We start from the raw sequence: 16,696 nt of genomic DNA on the forward strand, positions 1-16,696 counted from the left end.
CAGTTTAATTTCACAGAAGTTTGATTTACTTGGAGTTATATTGTGTTGTTAAAGTGTTCCCTTTATTTATCAATTTCTAGAAGCACACACAGATGACTGATTCAACTGGATTCATTAACTTCTTTATTAACATAGTAATATATACATATTTATATGTATTGTCTGACTTAGTTGCTATGCCTATTCATTGGCTAACCTTGTTAACATGCCTCTCCTAGTCATGAATATTCTAACAAATTGGTTTTTTCCTTCCTTGCAGTACCTCATGAAGAAGATAATATCGGTTCTGAAGGGAATATCACATGGTGGTAAAGTGGTATATCAACTCATGGTGAGTAGACAGACTGAAGTTCTTGTTTCTGCCATGTCTCCTAGGTTATCCTTCTAAGATGTAAACTCGGCAGCTGTTTTGAGCCTAACTCCACATGAAGAATCTCCAGACATATCAGGAAGAATAAGGTCTTGCAAAATTTAAAGGCAGGCACTGTTGGTTTGGCTATTGTTGGAATATGAAAGAGTCTGGCTCTGTGGCTTAGGAGAAAGTCTTAAAAATGATATTTCTACCCTTTACATGTTTTGTGTGTGTGTGTCAGAGGTGGGTTCCACCTGGTTTGCACAGGTTCTATAGAACTGGTAGCAAACCGGTGACATCACGGAACTGGTTCAGTTGGTGCTGGTCTGTGGATGCCAGCATTTTGGGGTTGGGGGATTTTGGGGAGGAAATTTACTAAAAAAAATTCGGGGGAATTTTTTTTGGGGGGGGGGGACTTTTTCTTCTTCTGTGCATGCACAGAAGCTGAGTTTCCAGCATTGCGTATGTGCTGCCATCTTGTTTTTGGCTTTTGGGGGGGGATTTTTTGAGAATTTTCTACACTGTGCATGAGCACAAGGTGCACCCACACAGCACAGGAGGAAGTGAACCAGCAGTGAGGTAAGTTAGAATCCACCCCTAGTGTGTGTTAGTGTGTGTGTGTGTATGCAGAGGGAGGGGGAAAGAGGGAGGGAGAGAGGGCGGGGAGATAGCTTAAATACAATAAAAGTCTAAAAAATAAAAATGAAAAGAACAGAAAAAATAGTATAGAATAAATTGAATAAATACATAAAGTAAATTTCGAAAGTGAAAAAAGCAAAATGTCAGAAAATTGTTAATTCAGATTTACAGTATTTTTTAGCCGTAGCACTTCCTGATTTGATTAAAAAATGCATATTTCATAACTGAAGATAGACAAAATTTGTGTATATGATATCTAAGTTGCAATGATAGCATGGGCACACTATAAATATTCTGGAAGTTCTGAATATTCAGGTTTCTTTATGCATATTGTGGCTGTAGGAATGTGGAACAAAAAAGGAAGGAAAGATTTAAAAGTCTCAGAAAATTATTAATACATATTTGGGGTTTTTGGCCCTGTTTCTCCTTTTTATAATAAGAAATCTGGAGAATGCAACCGTTCATATGTCTGCTATCCAGAGATGGAGAAGTTGGAGAAGTCATATATGTTGTTATCAGATTGCTGATTAATGTTGAATGATACCTTTCCTTTCCCTTGTAGGAAAAAGGCAATGAAAAAATGGCAGAAGCTATGGTAAGTAGTTCTTTGTTTATGGTGTGCTCTTTCTTGGATAATTTCCGTCCTCAGTTGTTTAATTTCCTGGACAATAAAAATTAACTATCAATAACCTATGGATTCTTATTTCCATCCCCACTCACCAAGCACAAGTTCATAGATTTCTGCAATGAATTTTTGTTCTTCTATGTTTAAATTAAGTCTAATCTTCACTTCCTTGCCTAACTGATCAATCCAATTTGCCAGGCCCAAAGGATGGGGGGGGGGGGGGGGGGAAGGGAGGGGTCTGTAATTGGATGACCATAGTGAAGGTGAGGTAGGGGGGTCATCTAATGAAGTGTTTCTCAACCTCAGTCACTTTAACATCTGTAACAGCCAACAAGGGAAGTTAATGGGATTCATACTTCTTAAAGCATGCTGCCTTTGAAGTCGACCCATCTTGAAGTTGTCCAGGCTGAGAAATGTTGCTCTGGTGGTAATTTCTGTTCCTGACGGTTGTGACTCATCTAATATTCCTGGCATCAGATGCAGTTTCGTTGATATACTGTAATGGATTTTGTCCCCTCATTTTTCCAGAGATTCTTTTATTTGCAAACCCAGAAAGTTTTCTTTTTTCAAACAGTCATGAGGTGGCTTCCTCCTCTGTCTATTGCCCCCAAAGGTAGCAACCCACTGGTGACATCACGATGATACCACCAAACTGGATCAGTCAGTGGCAGTCCGTAGGTGTCAACATCTTTTTTTAAAAAAAATTCCCAAATTTTAAAAGATTTTTTTAAAAATTATTTTTCTTCTGTGCATGTGCAGAAGCTGACTTCCTGGCACTGTGCATGCAGTACCATCTTGTTTTTAGCTCTTTTTTTAAAAGAAAGGGTTGGGGGGGGGGGGGTTGCACCGCACATTTGCAGCATGGGAGGAAGCAAACGTTAATGGAGTCAAAGTGTTTAACCCTAAGAGACACGTCTATTAAAAGGGCCAATCCTTTCCTAACTGAAGAAGAAAGGAACTCATTTTTATCACATATAAGATAGCAGAGATGGCTTGGTTGGAGAAAGAATATGTATTGTTGTGTGAGAACGGAGTAGATAACTTTTGTCTCTGTTGTAGAATGCAATTGGTGACGAGGGTAGAGAACAAGTCATGGTAAGTAACTCTTTGGCCATCCCTTCCTCTTTCCTTATGAAACTTATTTTATGAAACTTAATATCCGTATGAAACTTAATATTGATAAAATTGAATGGGTCCAAAGACAGGCTATAAAAATGGTGGAAAGTCTTAAGCATAAAACTTATCAGGAAAGACTTCATGAACTCCATGTGTATAGTCTGGAGGACAGAAGGAAAAGGGGGGACATGATCAAAACATTTAAATATGTCAAAGGGTTAAATAAGGTTCAGAAGGGAAGTGTTTTTAATAGGAAAGTGAACACAAGAACAAGGGGACACAATCTGAAGTTAGTTTGGGGAAAGATCAAAAGCAACATGAGAAAATATTATTTTACTGAAAGAGTAGTAGATGCTTGGAACAAACTTCCAGCAGACGTGGTTGGTAAATCCACAGTAACTGAATTTAAACATGCCTGGGATAAACATAGATCCATCCTAAGATAAAATACAGGAAATGGTATAAGGGCAGACTAGATGGACCATGAGGTCTTTTCCTGCCATCAATCTTCTATGTTTCTAAACATTTTTCTTCCCTGCAATCAATCAACCCTTTTGGGTTTCCATCCCCACCCTTCAAATTTAGCAGTTATATATACTGAGCAATCTATTATACTTATTCCTAAAGAATATTGCATGCTTTCAACCATTCCCAAAATTTTGATGGTGGATGTAGGTGTGTTGAGTACTCAAACAAAGATTTTAGGACTTGGGATAGTCTAATTCATTTTGAGCCTTTTTCCAACCAGAAAATGTTCTGAATTTGAGCTGACATTCTTATGTGGAAAAGGAAATAAGATGCTATTGTTGGATTTCAGTAGCATCTTTTCCTCAAGTGGTTATACTGAAAAGCTATAGGAGCACAAAAATGTGGACACACAAATCTGAACATTTCTTATACATATCCATCATTTGAAAAAAGGAAAAAAAATAAGGTGTATTTCCTAAGTGGAGGAAAGCAGCAATTCATGTAAATCGTGTTTAAGGTGGTCATCATGGCAGGAAAGGGTTTTCTGTTAGAACAGAATTTGATGTACAGTACTTTGTTTCTTTGTAGAATTCTTTGAATGGTGACGATCTGGACAAATTAACAGTAAGAAGTTCTTTCTTCATCTTCTGCCTTTTGTCTGAGTAATATAGTTCTGCTTTCAATGAAGCATCTCTGGCTTTACAACAATACTAACCCCAAACCCACTTCTTGTGGTTGCCTGTGTGGACAATTAATGGACCACTTTTGTCAGCAAGCATCTTTTGAGACAGAAATTCATTGCAAGCATTATTCCATTGGTTTCTCTGTGCAGATTTCGGTTATATCAAAGTGGAGGAATATTGAAAAGAGAATTGATGGCCAAACCTGGCCCTAGGTTCTACCTGGGCTTACTTTTTCCAATAAGCAGCCAAGTCAAAATATCATTTTAAAACAATTGATTACAATACTTTGATAAACTGGAGTCTCCCTATGAAAAGGGAGAACCTGAAAAACTGGCTTAGCACAAGAAAGAGCTTCATAACAAAAGTTGATTGGTTGACTGACCATCTACCAATTACAAACTAAGAATTAAAGCATCCAATAATATGTCAGAATATTCATTATATTCTGAATCAAAGTAAAAAAAAACATTTACAAAGGAAAAACACCTGAATGGGTATGAGTAAGATGCATTCTCAGTGCTTCCCAAAGTTGGGCTTGAATATTTGCTTTGTTAATGGATAAACAAAGCATTTGCAGAGAACAGCTGAAAATGAAACTCTTATCTCCAATGTACTGAATGCTCTCCTGTTAGGTTTGGCTTCTAAAAGGGAGACTTTTCTTTAAGATGTATGTCAAATTATTAATAATACATTTAAAAATCAAATTTAAAATATGAGAAAACCCTTGTTAGTTAGCCAGTGCAATAACACTACAAAAACCATATTACAAGTATTGCAAAGTCCATCCTGTATGGCCCTTAGAATGAAACAAAAAGTTTCAGTACATAATTCGATGCTGCTGCCTTTTTTGTCTTAACAGAATCTGTTGTGATAAGAAATGTATCTCATCTGTAGAATGAAGCAATTCACTGTATATGATATATAACAAAGATGCTAGTGATGGCGCAGCAATTTCTTATTTTGAACAATTTATAAAGCTGCCCATCTTATGCAGCAGAACCTGGGTTAGAGAAGTCACAACCAGAATAGAAACAACAACTTTTGTTTTCTTTCCAGGAATGTATAGAAAGTGAGTGTGAAAAGTCTGATTTTGTGGTAAGTTCCCCATTTTTCATCCTCTGTTCTTTCCTTGTGAAATATTCAGCTTGCATGCGATTGTCCCTCTATCGCCATTCCCCCCAGGGCATCACAACAGAAGACAAGGCTAACATTTTGGGCCAGTTTTAATAAAGCAGCTTGAAGCAGCTCTTTAGCCCTTAAAATGCACCTACCACCTGCACTGTTGTAAAACACGGTGACATAGTGCCATACTATTACTTAAAATACACGTAATCCTTGGATTATGACAGTCATTGGCACTGGGAATTGTGTTGCTAAGCACGTAGTCATAAACCACGAGGCATTGTAATCACGTCACTTAGCAAGAGCAATTCCAGCAATTCTCGTTGTGGTCCTTGTATAAAGACAGTTATGTGATTGTGACTTGTCATAACAGGGTTGTCTAAAACATATTGAGCAAAGAGAATCCTCATTCGCTGCTAGGTTTGCATAGTTTACGGTGCTACTTCCTATAGGTCATTGTTTCTCAACCTTGGGAACTTTACAATGTGTGGACCTCGATTCCCCCAAATCCCCAGCCAGCATGTGGATAGGAAATTTAGGGAGTTGGAATCCACACATCTTAAAGTTGTCAAAGTTGAGAAGCCACCTCTTGGTGGACTAATAAATCATAGCCGCTATAATCATATAACTCTTGTTCCTAACCCTAAACCCAATTCATTTTGTTGTACATACTGTACGTGTGCCCTTTGGAAACTATCCCTGGGGGAAGATGGGAGAAATTCCTTTTCTCTGCTTGTGGTTTTTCTCTCTGCAAACTGCCAAATGGTTTCAACTCAGTTATGACATCCAAATTGCACTCTGAGTGACAAAGTTAGTATTTGCATTGGGATATGGCTTGTAGAGAAATTCAGCTCTCGCCTTGACAACGAGGAAGAAGTAAAAGGTTGTAATTACAAGGGGCAGGAAAGGCGTCAGACTCACCTCAGCTTAGAAACATAGAAACATAGAAGTCTGACGGCAGAAAAAGACCTCCTGGTCCATCTAGTCTGCCCTTATACTATTTCCTGTATTTTATCTTAGGATGGATCTATGTTTATCCCAGGCATGTTTAAATTCAGTTACTGTGGATTTATCTACCACGTCTGCTGGAAGTTTGTTCCAAGGATCTACTACTCTTTCAGTAAAATAATATTTTCTCATGTTGCTTTTGATCTTTCCCCCATGACTTGACTTTCTTGTCCTTAGAAAGGAGTCACGAAGGCTTTGAATGGGCTTTCAAGATTCTGCTGTTAATTCCTACAATAATACAGTAGCATTTCTGGAACCCCTGCTATGGGTTTCTTGAACTTGCCTACTTCAAAGGGTTGATGTGGCTTTGTATACTTTCTCTGGTGATGTAAAGCCATTCACGTCCATATTCTATGTGACTCTCAAGGGCTCACCAGTTTATTTTAATGGACTGCAGTAGTGCAGGGTTAGGGTCAGACAGGAGGCTGGCAGTTCAGCAGTTTGAATCCCTAGCACCACTTTATGGGGTGAGTTCCCATTACTTGTCCCAGCTTCTGCCAACTTAATAGTTCTAAAGCAGGTAAAAGATGCAAGTAAAAAAAGAGCAACCACTTTGGTGCAAAGGCAACAGGGTTCCGTGCACCTTCAGAATTTATGCCGGCCATATAACCACGGAGATGTCTTCAGACAGCGCTGGCTCTTTGGCCTAGAAGCGGAGATGAGCACTGCCCCCTAGAGACAACAGATACAAACGTATAGTAAACCGCTCCAAACTCGACTGCAGGAAATGCGACTTTAGTAACCGAATAGTTCATGCATGGAACTCACTGCCAGACTCTGTAGTATCATCTCCTAAAACCCAAAATGTATCATGTAGATAAATAGTTGTGTAGTTGTGAAGGAATCCATAGAAGAAGATAATGTTTTTTCTCCTTCCTTGCAGGACCTCATGCAGAAGATTTTATCTGCCCTTAAGAGAAGATCACATGATAATAAACTGATATATCAATTGATGGTAAGTAGATGCACTCTTAAGTCTTCTAGTTTCTTCAGTATTTTCTATGTTATCCTTAGATACAATCTCAGCAGTCTTTCTGAGCCCCAAGTCTCCCCATAAAGGATCTCCATATGGTTTAGGAAGAATTCCAGCAAGAAGCCATAGGCTCTTGAGAAAATTTAAAGGAGGACCTAGGTTGACTATTGTCAGAATTGGAAAGAGTCCGGCTTCACAGGCTCCCTCTGGCCTAGAAGGAAGGCTTAAAGAAGAGCTGCACAATAATGTGTCTTTTAAGGAAAAAGAATCACAAAACTCTTTGTTCTCTTACCTTCCCTACTGGTTTGCAAGTGCGTTCGTACTGACCCTCTGGACATGCACAGAAGCCTTTGCAATTGCACAGAGGGTCATTTGCCAGCTGCTTTCAAACAGTGGCGACTGGGGAATCGGTTCGGGAGTGTGGTAAGATGGCCTTCACTACTGGTTCAGCAACCAGGGTCAAATTTCCACCACTGGTTTGTGCGAATTGGCCTGAATTGGTAGCAACCCACCATTGGCACAATTCCTATATAGAGAATGAAAGATATCAATGAAACTGATATATGATATGGAAATTATTTTTGATGATATAGTTAAAGTTACTGATCCCCTGTGTTTCCTTCATAGAAGGGAATCTTCAAACATGGTCCTCTGGCTGAATTGATAGTAAGTAGCTTTGATTTATCTTCTTCCATGCCATACAAACTTCACTCAAGGTCTGACCTATCTATACTTCAAATAATCTGCTCCCGTAAACTAGGGGCTGAACTCAAAACATGCCAAAAATGGGGAGAAACAGACATAAATTGACTATTGCACTAAAAATTCTAAAAAATATTCAGGAGTATTGCATTGGCAGTTCTGTGTTAGCAAAAACTTCAGAAGAGAAGGATTTAGGGGTAGTGATTTCTGACAGTCTCAAAATGGGTGAGCAGTGTGGTCGGGCGGTAGGGAAAGCAAGTAGGATGCTTGGCTGCATAGCTAGAGGTATAACAAGCAGGAAGAGGGAGATTGTGATCCCCTTATATAGAGCGCTGGTGAGACGACATTTGGAATACTGTGTTCAGTTTTGGAGACCTCACCTACAAAAATATATTGATAAAATTGAACGGGTCCAAAGACAGGCTACAAGAATGGTGGAAGGTCTTAAGCATAAAACGTATCAGGAAAGACTTCATGAACTCCATCTGTATAGTCTGGAGGACAGAAGGAAAAGGGGGGACATGAGCGAAACATTTAAATATGTTAAAGGGTTAAATAAGGTTCAGGAGGGAAGTGTTTTTAATAAGAAAGTGAACACAAGAACAAGGGGACGCAATCTGAAGTTAGTTGGGGGAAAGATCAAAAGCAACGTGAGGAAATATTATTTCACTGAAAGAGTAGTAGATGCTTGGAACAAACTTCCAGCAGACGTGGTTGGTAAATCCACAGTAACTGAATATTAAACATGCCTGGGATAAACATATATCTATCCTAAGATAAAACACAGGAAATAGTATAAGGGCAGACGAGATGGACCATGAGGTCTTTTTCTGCCGTCAGTCTTCTATGTTTCTTACAAAGGAACTTGCTCTTCTTCAGACCATTGTATGTGACACTGCAAAAACATATGGACTTCAAAACTCCAAACTGAAGGGTAGAGCAATAGATGCAATTTATATAGACTTCTGTAAAGCCTTTGATTCAGTGGTACACAACAAACTACTTTTAAAACTAAAATCTTATGGCATTTCTGGATTCCTGCATAAGTGGATAGCTGTGTTCCTATCAAACAGGCAACAAGTAGTCAAAATAGGGAGCGCCCTATCACATCCTGTTAACAGCAGTGTCCTCCAAGGTAATGTTTTAGGACCCACACTCTTTATACGTTACCTAAATGACCTTTGCAATAATTTGCTGATGATGTAAAACTATTTAACACCACCGACAATGCTAGTACCCTACCACAAGATCTTGACTACACGTAAGAATGGTCAAACAATTGTCCTCATATATCCCAGCAGTGGGTCAGGTCCCACAGAGTCAGCCTTCTCCAGGTCCCGTCAGCCAGACAATGTCACCTGGCGGGGCCCAGGGAAAGAGCCTTCTCTGTGGCCGCCCGAGCCCTTTGGAACGAGCTCCCCCCAGAGATTCGTATTGCCCCCACTCTCCCTGCCTTCTGCAAAGCTCTGAAGACCCACTTCTGCCAGCAGGTTTTGGGCTATCGAATCTTTGATATCTTGCCCTGCCCAATGAATGAATGTGGGATGTAGGACGTAGGAATCTGTTTGTTTAGTTTTTAACTGTGGGTTTTTAATAATGCAATTTTACGCAGATTTCTAATGTGTTGTAAGCCGCCCTGAGTCTCAGGAGAAGGGTGGCATAGAAATCAAATAAATAAATAAATAATACAATTGGCAACTCCAAATCTCACCCAACAAATGGTCTGTCTTATACATTGGAAAAAGAAATCAGGACACAAAATACAAGCTGGGCAGATATGACCTCAGAGACGACCCTCTCTCTTTCAATGACCTTGGAGTATTCATCTCAAAGGATCTAAGTGCCAGAGTTCACTGTAACAGCATTACCAAAAACAAAAAAAATCAACCCAAAACCCCCAGGATGGACCCACATTTTGGCATATCACACCATTAGCAATCTTGTCCCTATTTCTTATAGACTGAATTTCCTATCCTTTACTGATATAATTTAGGGGCATAATACATGAAATGGCAGAGATGGCATGGTTAAAGAAGTCATATATGTTCTCATGTGAGAATAGACCTGATGCCCTTTGTTTCCATTGCAGAATACAATTGGTGAGCAAAGCATGTTGAAAATAATTGTAAGTAGATCTTTGACCATCTCCTCCCTTTTCCATGGGAAACATCTTCTTTGCATGCAACCAAGCAGCCCTTTTACGATTCTTCCACACCCACAGGAAAATTTAACTGCCTGCAATTCAGCAGTTCAAACCTCAACAGGCTCAAGGTTGACTCAGCCTTCCATCCTTCTGAAGTGGGTAAAATGAGAACCCATTGTTGGGGGCAAGAGGCTGACTCTACAAACCGCTTAGAGAGAGCTGTAAACCACTGCAAAGCAGTATATAAGTCTAAATGCTGTTGCTATGAAAGCTAGGGTTATTAATTCCTTAAATATATTGCACACAAGTCACAAATTTGGGTGGTGGGTTGTGATGTATTGAGTTAAAAGGGCCAGAAAATGCTCTGATTCTGAGCTGACCTTCTTGCAGCTGTTGGAAGAGGATATGAGATGCTATCATGGGATTTCAGTAGCCCCTTTTCCCCACATGGGGAAATCAAGTAGAGCGCTTTTATAGGTGTAGATGCAGATCGACATATTCAAGAATGGGTTTACTTACATTTGGACTAACTTGGAGGAGGAAGTAGCAGAGAATGTAAAGGAGCAGGGGGCTGCATGAAGCAGAATGGAAAAACCCCCACCATTATAAGGACGGTCTTATTTGTATAATCAATGTGAACCTGGATATAGTCACCATGATGACTTAGAGATTAAAGATCGCAGTTGGAAAGCTCACAGCCTGGGTTCCAGATCCAAGAGCCACACAACAGGGTGAGCTCCCATTACTTGTCACAGCTCCTCCCACCTAGCAATTTGAAAGCATGGAAATGCAAGTAGATCAATAGATTCTATTTCTGTGGGAAGGAAACAGTGTTCTGTATGCCATTAGCATAGAGCCATGCTGGTCACATGACCATGGAAAATGTCTTTGGACAATACTGGCTCCCTTGACTAAGAAACAGAGATTAGAGAGATTCTGGATGTCAGAATTGAATTTTTTGGGTTGGTTTCCTTTCTAGAATGGTTTGAATGGAAAAGAAATTGAAGAATTAATGGTGAGTAGCTCATTCTTCATCTTCTGCCTTTTTGTGCAGTGATGTTCTGATGCACACAAATATCATACACTGCCACACCATAATTATAAAGGTGTCCTTTTGTTTCTATTTTAGAGTATATTCACTGATGGCGGAGAAGTAAAAACAGTAAGTACGTAGCTTCTGTTTATTTTCTGCCATTACTTTCTAGTGGCCGGCATTTGTTTGGGGCTTGATCAGTGGAGGGCTACCAATTTTTTTTACTACCACACTGTGGCTGTGGCTTACGCAGGACGCCCTGCATTTTGTTTCAACATCTTTCAGTGCAAATTGGGTGCTCAGTCAGGGTGGAGCTCCATTTTTGCTACCCCTCTGCGTCGCGCCCCCCCCCCCCCCCCCGGCGGTCTGGGCAGCAGCCCACCCCTGGACTTGATGCCCCTCTCTTTCTGAACATAATTCCAGCAGCAATTCCCTCCCCCCATCTATAGATAAAACTCATTTCTCCTATCAAAGCTCCAGAAATGCACAAGACAAAAAGATAGACATTCTCCAAGTCCCAACCAGCCTGTTCCATTTGGCATTTGCAGTATTTCTCTTTTCCTTTAGAAGTTCTTTGAGTGCATGGAGAGGTTGGATGAGATACTGGCATCCAGCCAGTCTTAATTATTTATCTATTCAATTTCTATGCTGCCCAAGACTCAAGTCTTGCTCAGTCCATTAATCACCCATAGGGTTAAATCAGTTCTGATGCTTCCTCCAAGGCGCCACTATGGGGAGGGGGCTTCATCCTCAGCAGAGACTCTCTCAGGAAATCTCACTTTGACTCCGAAGCCACATGGAAAGACTGATACAAGGCACAGGTTGCAGTCAGCTGGTTCAAAAGTTGAAGTTGTGTTTTGCAGTTAGTTCATTGGTTTGATTCATCGTTTTCTGTCTCCCAGGCTCTCCCTTACCGTCATCCTGTCCCTGGTGGACTCCATCCCGGGATGGCTGTGTACTTGCAAGGCACAGTGGCCAAATACCCCAAAAGGTGATGTTATTTTGAAGGCTCACAGGAAGGGCAAGTGCTATCTTACTCAAACAATAGTGATAAGATTATTATTTTCTAAGGGGTAAATTATGTAATCCAAATTGTATACCACTTCCTGCTTCTTCCAACTCCAGTTAAGCCACAAGGACTAGGAATTTCATTCTTCTCTTCGAGCAACAAACCAGCATCTATAGATTCTAACTTCAGGGCAAAGGAAAAAGGGTAAGGGCAGAACTCCAAGATTCCTGCACCTCCTTTTTAATTTTCCTCTTCTGTTTTCTGTCTCCCAGCTTCTGGGTGAAGTTTCCCTGTGGGAAGGATGGAACAAGTGACGTTTCTCTCTATTTCAACCCTCTCTTTAAAGAGGGTAGAATTAACCTCTGGACCTATCTTGCTCAAAAGTGGGGAAACCAAGAACATCACAAGATGCCCTTACAAAAAGGCGAGCATTTCGAGATCTTCTTCATTGTGTATCACACAGGATACCAGGTTGGTACATGCGACAGAGGCTCCTTTGGGGCTGCAGGTGCATCTTTGTTTTTCATAATTTGCCTGGAATGAACCACAAATGTATTTAATACTGACTTTCCCAACTTCATTTCTTCCAGATAGGGTTTACTGTAATGCACAGGTAGTCTTCATTTAATGGCAACAGATACCAGTAAGAGGGTCATTAAGTGATGGGTGTCCCTACATGAAACCATGGCTGTATTTATATTGGGCTTCAGCTATTCTTTGCTTTATAGTCCTACGAAGGTTATAAATGCCAGAATTGGTCACAGAGATCCTGTTTCATCACTGTCATAACTTGTGGTGCATACAAAACAAAGACGGAGCCAGTTTAGGACTAATCCCATCATGTCCTGAGGAGTGTGTCTTTTGTTTTGTAGATAAGCTGGCTCAGCCTTTGCTTTGTAGGCACCACAATATCTGCCCCTTGGGCAAGGAGCTGAGAGTCCGAGTTTGTCTTTAGGCACACGTTTCTCCTTTAGGGAAAATACAAGAGTCTGTCTTTTTAAATACGTATTTCCTATAATACTTCATTTTCCTAGGAGAGGGGTGGGTACTAACTTCCTACAATCCCAAATGAGAACCGATTCCTTGTGCTTTGCCCACTGTCAGATTCTGGTGAATGGGAAGCCCTTTTGCAGATATAGTCACAGAATCCCCCCAGAAAGAGTGGAAGAGATTTATGTGGATGGAGACCTGGAGCTGCAATCTCTGACTGCGATGGGAGGACGGATGATGGGGAACATGGTAGGTATAGGTCATTGTCAAATTGGTGCCTACTGATCTTGGTCCGCCTTTGGGATTCTGGGTTCAATCCCCAAGCTGCCACTTTCTCTTTTTCACCATCAGTCGCTCTTCTTCACCCCTAAGAACTGTAGCCTTTCCATCGGTTGTCTTGGCTTACAGACACTGCATGTTAGCAAAAAATAAGCATCTGTGGAAGATATTGGGACCAGGAACTGAATGGAGAGATTGTATCCTGCATACTTTTATTTTTATTCCCCTTAAAACCACTCTATTCTCCAGTATAATGCCACTCAGAATATCTTTAAGATTAAACTCTTTGCTATTTAACTGGAGTGCAGTGAAGTGCTTGTTCTTCTGGAATGAAAAGAATCGGTTTCCTTCCTTCCCCTGCCTCATTGGGGGCATTAATCCTAGGTAGAGGCCCCCCCTGACTCAAAAGCCACATGGAAATGTTGGTACAAGGCACCAGTTGCAGTTGGCTGGTTCAATAGTCAAAGGTGTGTTTTGCAACAAAATCACTGGCTTGGTTCATCATTTTCTGTCTTCCAGACTCTCCCTTACGCTCAACCTGTCCCCGGTGGACTCCGTCCTGGGATGTCCATATATGTGCAAGGCACGGTGCCCAAACATCCCAAAAGGTAACATTCTTTTGGAGGCTCACAAGAAAGGCGATACCTTACTCAAAATAATAGTAATAGGACTATGAAATTGTTATGAGTAGTTTAAATAATCCCACACCACAATTAAATCCTTTATCACTTCCTGTTTTTCCAGCTTAAACTAAGCCATGAGGGCTAGGAACTTAATTCTTCTCTTAAAAACAACAACAACCAGGGGAGGGGAATTATTCCCTGAGACACCTTCACCTCTCATTTAATTTTCCTCTTCATTCCCCCAACCCACCCACTCTCTTCCAGTTCCTGGGTGAGCTTCGTTGTGAACTTTGCATGTGGCCAACACAAGGGGACCCACATTCCCCTCCACTTCAGGCCTCACATTACTAGCAAAGTAGTTGTGCTCAATACATTTGAGTCTGGCTGGTGGGGAGAGGAAGAGAAACACCAGAATCCCTTCCGGAAGGGCGAGCATTTTCAGATCATCTTCATTGTCACAGAGGCTGCATACCAGGTTGGTACATGTGACAGAGGCGCCTTGGGGACTGCAGGGCCCCTCCGTTTCACCCCCAGAATTCACCATTTGTCTGGAAACAACAAAACATAAATGTGCTTAACGCCAACCTTCCCAACTTTATATTTTGCAGATAAGGTTTAAGTAATGTACAGATAGTCCCCATTCAATGACAGCTGGGACCAGCAACTTGATCATTAAGTGATGCGGTTGCTAAATGAAACCATGACTATACGGCGGTACCTCTACCTATGAACGCCTCTACTTACGAACCTTTCTAGATAAGAACCGGGTGTTCAAGATTTTTTTGCCTCTTCTCAAGAACCATTTTCTGCTTACAAACCCAAGCCTCCAAAACTGTAACCGGAAAAGGCAGGAAGAAGCCTCTGTGGGGCCTCTCTAGGAATCTCCTGGGAGGAAACAATCGCACGCATTATTTGCTTTTACATTGATTCCTATGGGGAAAATTGCTTCTTCTTACAAACTTTTCTACTTAAGAACCTGGTCACAGAACGAATTAAGTTTGTAAGTAGAGGTACCACTGTATTTATATTGGACTTCAGCTATTGTCTCCTTTACAGTCCCATGAAGATTTTAAATGGCAGTATTGGTCTTAAACCTACTATTTTATCACTGTCCGATCTGCACACAGTGGATGTGGATGACCTGTAGCATAAGGGGGGGGGGGATGGTTTGGGGGGGGTGAGAAAAGTTTATTGAAATAAAGGCCTCTTCCTTTTTACATGTACGAATTTTGATCTTTTTGACTCTCTCTCTATTCCTCCTCCAATCAGCTTTGGGATGGGATATGTTCCTGGAAAGAATAAATCTGTGGAGAGGGGTGGCATACAAATCTAATAAATTAATAACAATAACAACAATAATAATAATAATAATAATAATAATAATAATAATAATAATAAGTTTTTTTTCCTGCAAAGAAAACGGTTGTTTCCAACTGAGAGTTGATCTTTTTGGCTTTGCCCTCTGATAGATCCTGGTCAACAGGAAGCCCTTCTGCAGCTTCAAGCACAGAATTCCACCAGAAAGTGTGCAGGTTATTACAGTTGCAGGAGACCTGGAGCTGCAGTCTCTGACAGTGATGAGAGGACCAATGATGGGGAACACGGTAGGCATTTGGCACTGACAAGTCCACTCCTCTTGATCTCTCTAAACAGGGGGCCAATTTACCCCACATGCTCCCCCTCTTGCACATGTCCATAAAGCAGAGTTTCTCAAACTGGCAGTTTTAAGGTGTGTGGCCTCAACTCTCAGAATGAAGATTTAGCAGACAACCTCTCATCTTCATTAACAGACATGACCAGTCAGGAAGTGTGTGGTGGCTGCACACAACCACCTGCCTCTTCAGTCACAACTTTAGAAGTCGGCCACATGTACTTTCTCCACTGAGACTCTGGATGATAACTTTCTGCGCAAAATCTACCAAAGATGGTTGGGCCCAGACAAGATGTAATTTTTGACTTAGAATCACATAATCATAGAAAGACAGTGTTGGAAGGGACCTCAGAGGTCTTCTCGTCCAAGGCAGAAGTCTTACACCATCATCCCAGGCCAATGATTGTCTTGTCTAGTTTTGCTAGTGATGGAGCAGCCACAATTCTGAAGGTGTTGGTTCCATTGACTGATTGCTTTCATTCTCAGAATATTTCTCCTTACTTCTAGACTATATCACTGTTTGACAAGCTTCCACCCGTTACTTCTTGTTCTGCCCTCTGTCGCCCTAGAGGAGAAGTCAATCTCCTCTTCTTTGTGACAGCCCCTCAATATTGGAAGACAAATATCATGTCTCCTCTAATTGTCCTCTTCAATAGGCTGGATCCCCTTGGTTTTTCTTCACTCGGCCTCCAAACCCTTTATCATCTTTGTTGCTCTTCTCTGCGCATCTTTCAAGGTCTCAGCATCTTTTTTTTGTATCGTGGTGATCAGAACTGGATCCAGCATTCCAAGTATGGTCTAACCCAGTGTTTCCCAACCTTGGCCACTTGAAAGTATCTGGACTTCAACTCCCAGAATTCCCCAGCCAGCATTCGCTGGTTGGGGAATTCTGGGAGTTGAAGTCCAGATATCTTCAAGTGGCCAAGGTTGGGAAACACTAGTGTAACCAGCATGCTGCAAAGGTGTCCTATCCCTTCATAATAATAATAATAATAATAATAATAATAATAATAATAATAATAATAATAATAATAATAATTTATTGGACTTGTATGCCGCCCCTCTCCGAAGACTCTTGTCATGACGCTGTCCCTTTGCCGAGGCAGCACAGGACAGCGTCGGGATGACAGTTGTAGCACACTGCTGCCTCGCTCTACGACACCTAGATCCCTCTCACAGTTACCACTGTTGAGCCGCATACCACCTGGCTCAACAGCATTTGGTTTTGCTGCCAGTGCTCAGTTTGATATGGTCTGTAAGTCAAAGATGCGTTTTGCAAC

The 16,696-nt window shown here is 41.1% G+C and overlaps 1 protein-coding gene across 1 annotated transcript; it reads left to right on the forward strand.

The window, feature by feature from the left end:
* Window positions 1-8,915: 8,915 nt before the first annotated feature.
* LOC139174314 (galectin-4-like) lies at window positions 8,916-15,650 on the forward strand. The gene is made up of 10 exons (XM_070764610.1): window positions 8,916-8,949; window positions 9,153-9,234; window positions 9,778-9,787; window positions 10,811-10,846; window positions 10,961-10,993; window positions 11,767-11,855; window positions 12,146-12,344; window positions 12,978-13,112; window positions 15,235-15,369; window positions 15,516-15,650. The coding sequence occupies exons 1-10, from the start codon at window positions 8,916-8,918 to the stop codon at window positions 15,648-15,650; spliced, it is 888 nt and encodes a 295-aa protein (XP_070620711.1).
* Window positions 15,651-16,696: the final 1,046 nt, after the last annotated feature.

The sequence above is a fragment of the Erythrolamprus reginae genome, chromosome 11, assembly GCF_031021105.1.
Source record: "Erythrolamprus reginae isolate rEryReg1 chromosome 11, rEryReg1.hap1, whole genome shotgun sequence".
NCBI lineage: Eukaryota > Metazoa > Chordata > Lepidosauria > Squamata > Dipsadidae > Erythrolamprus > Erythrolamprus reginae.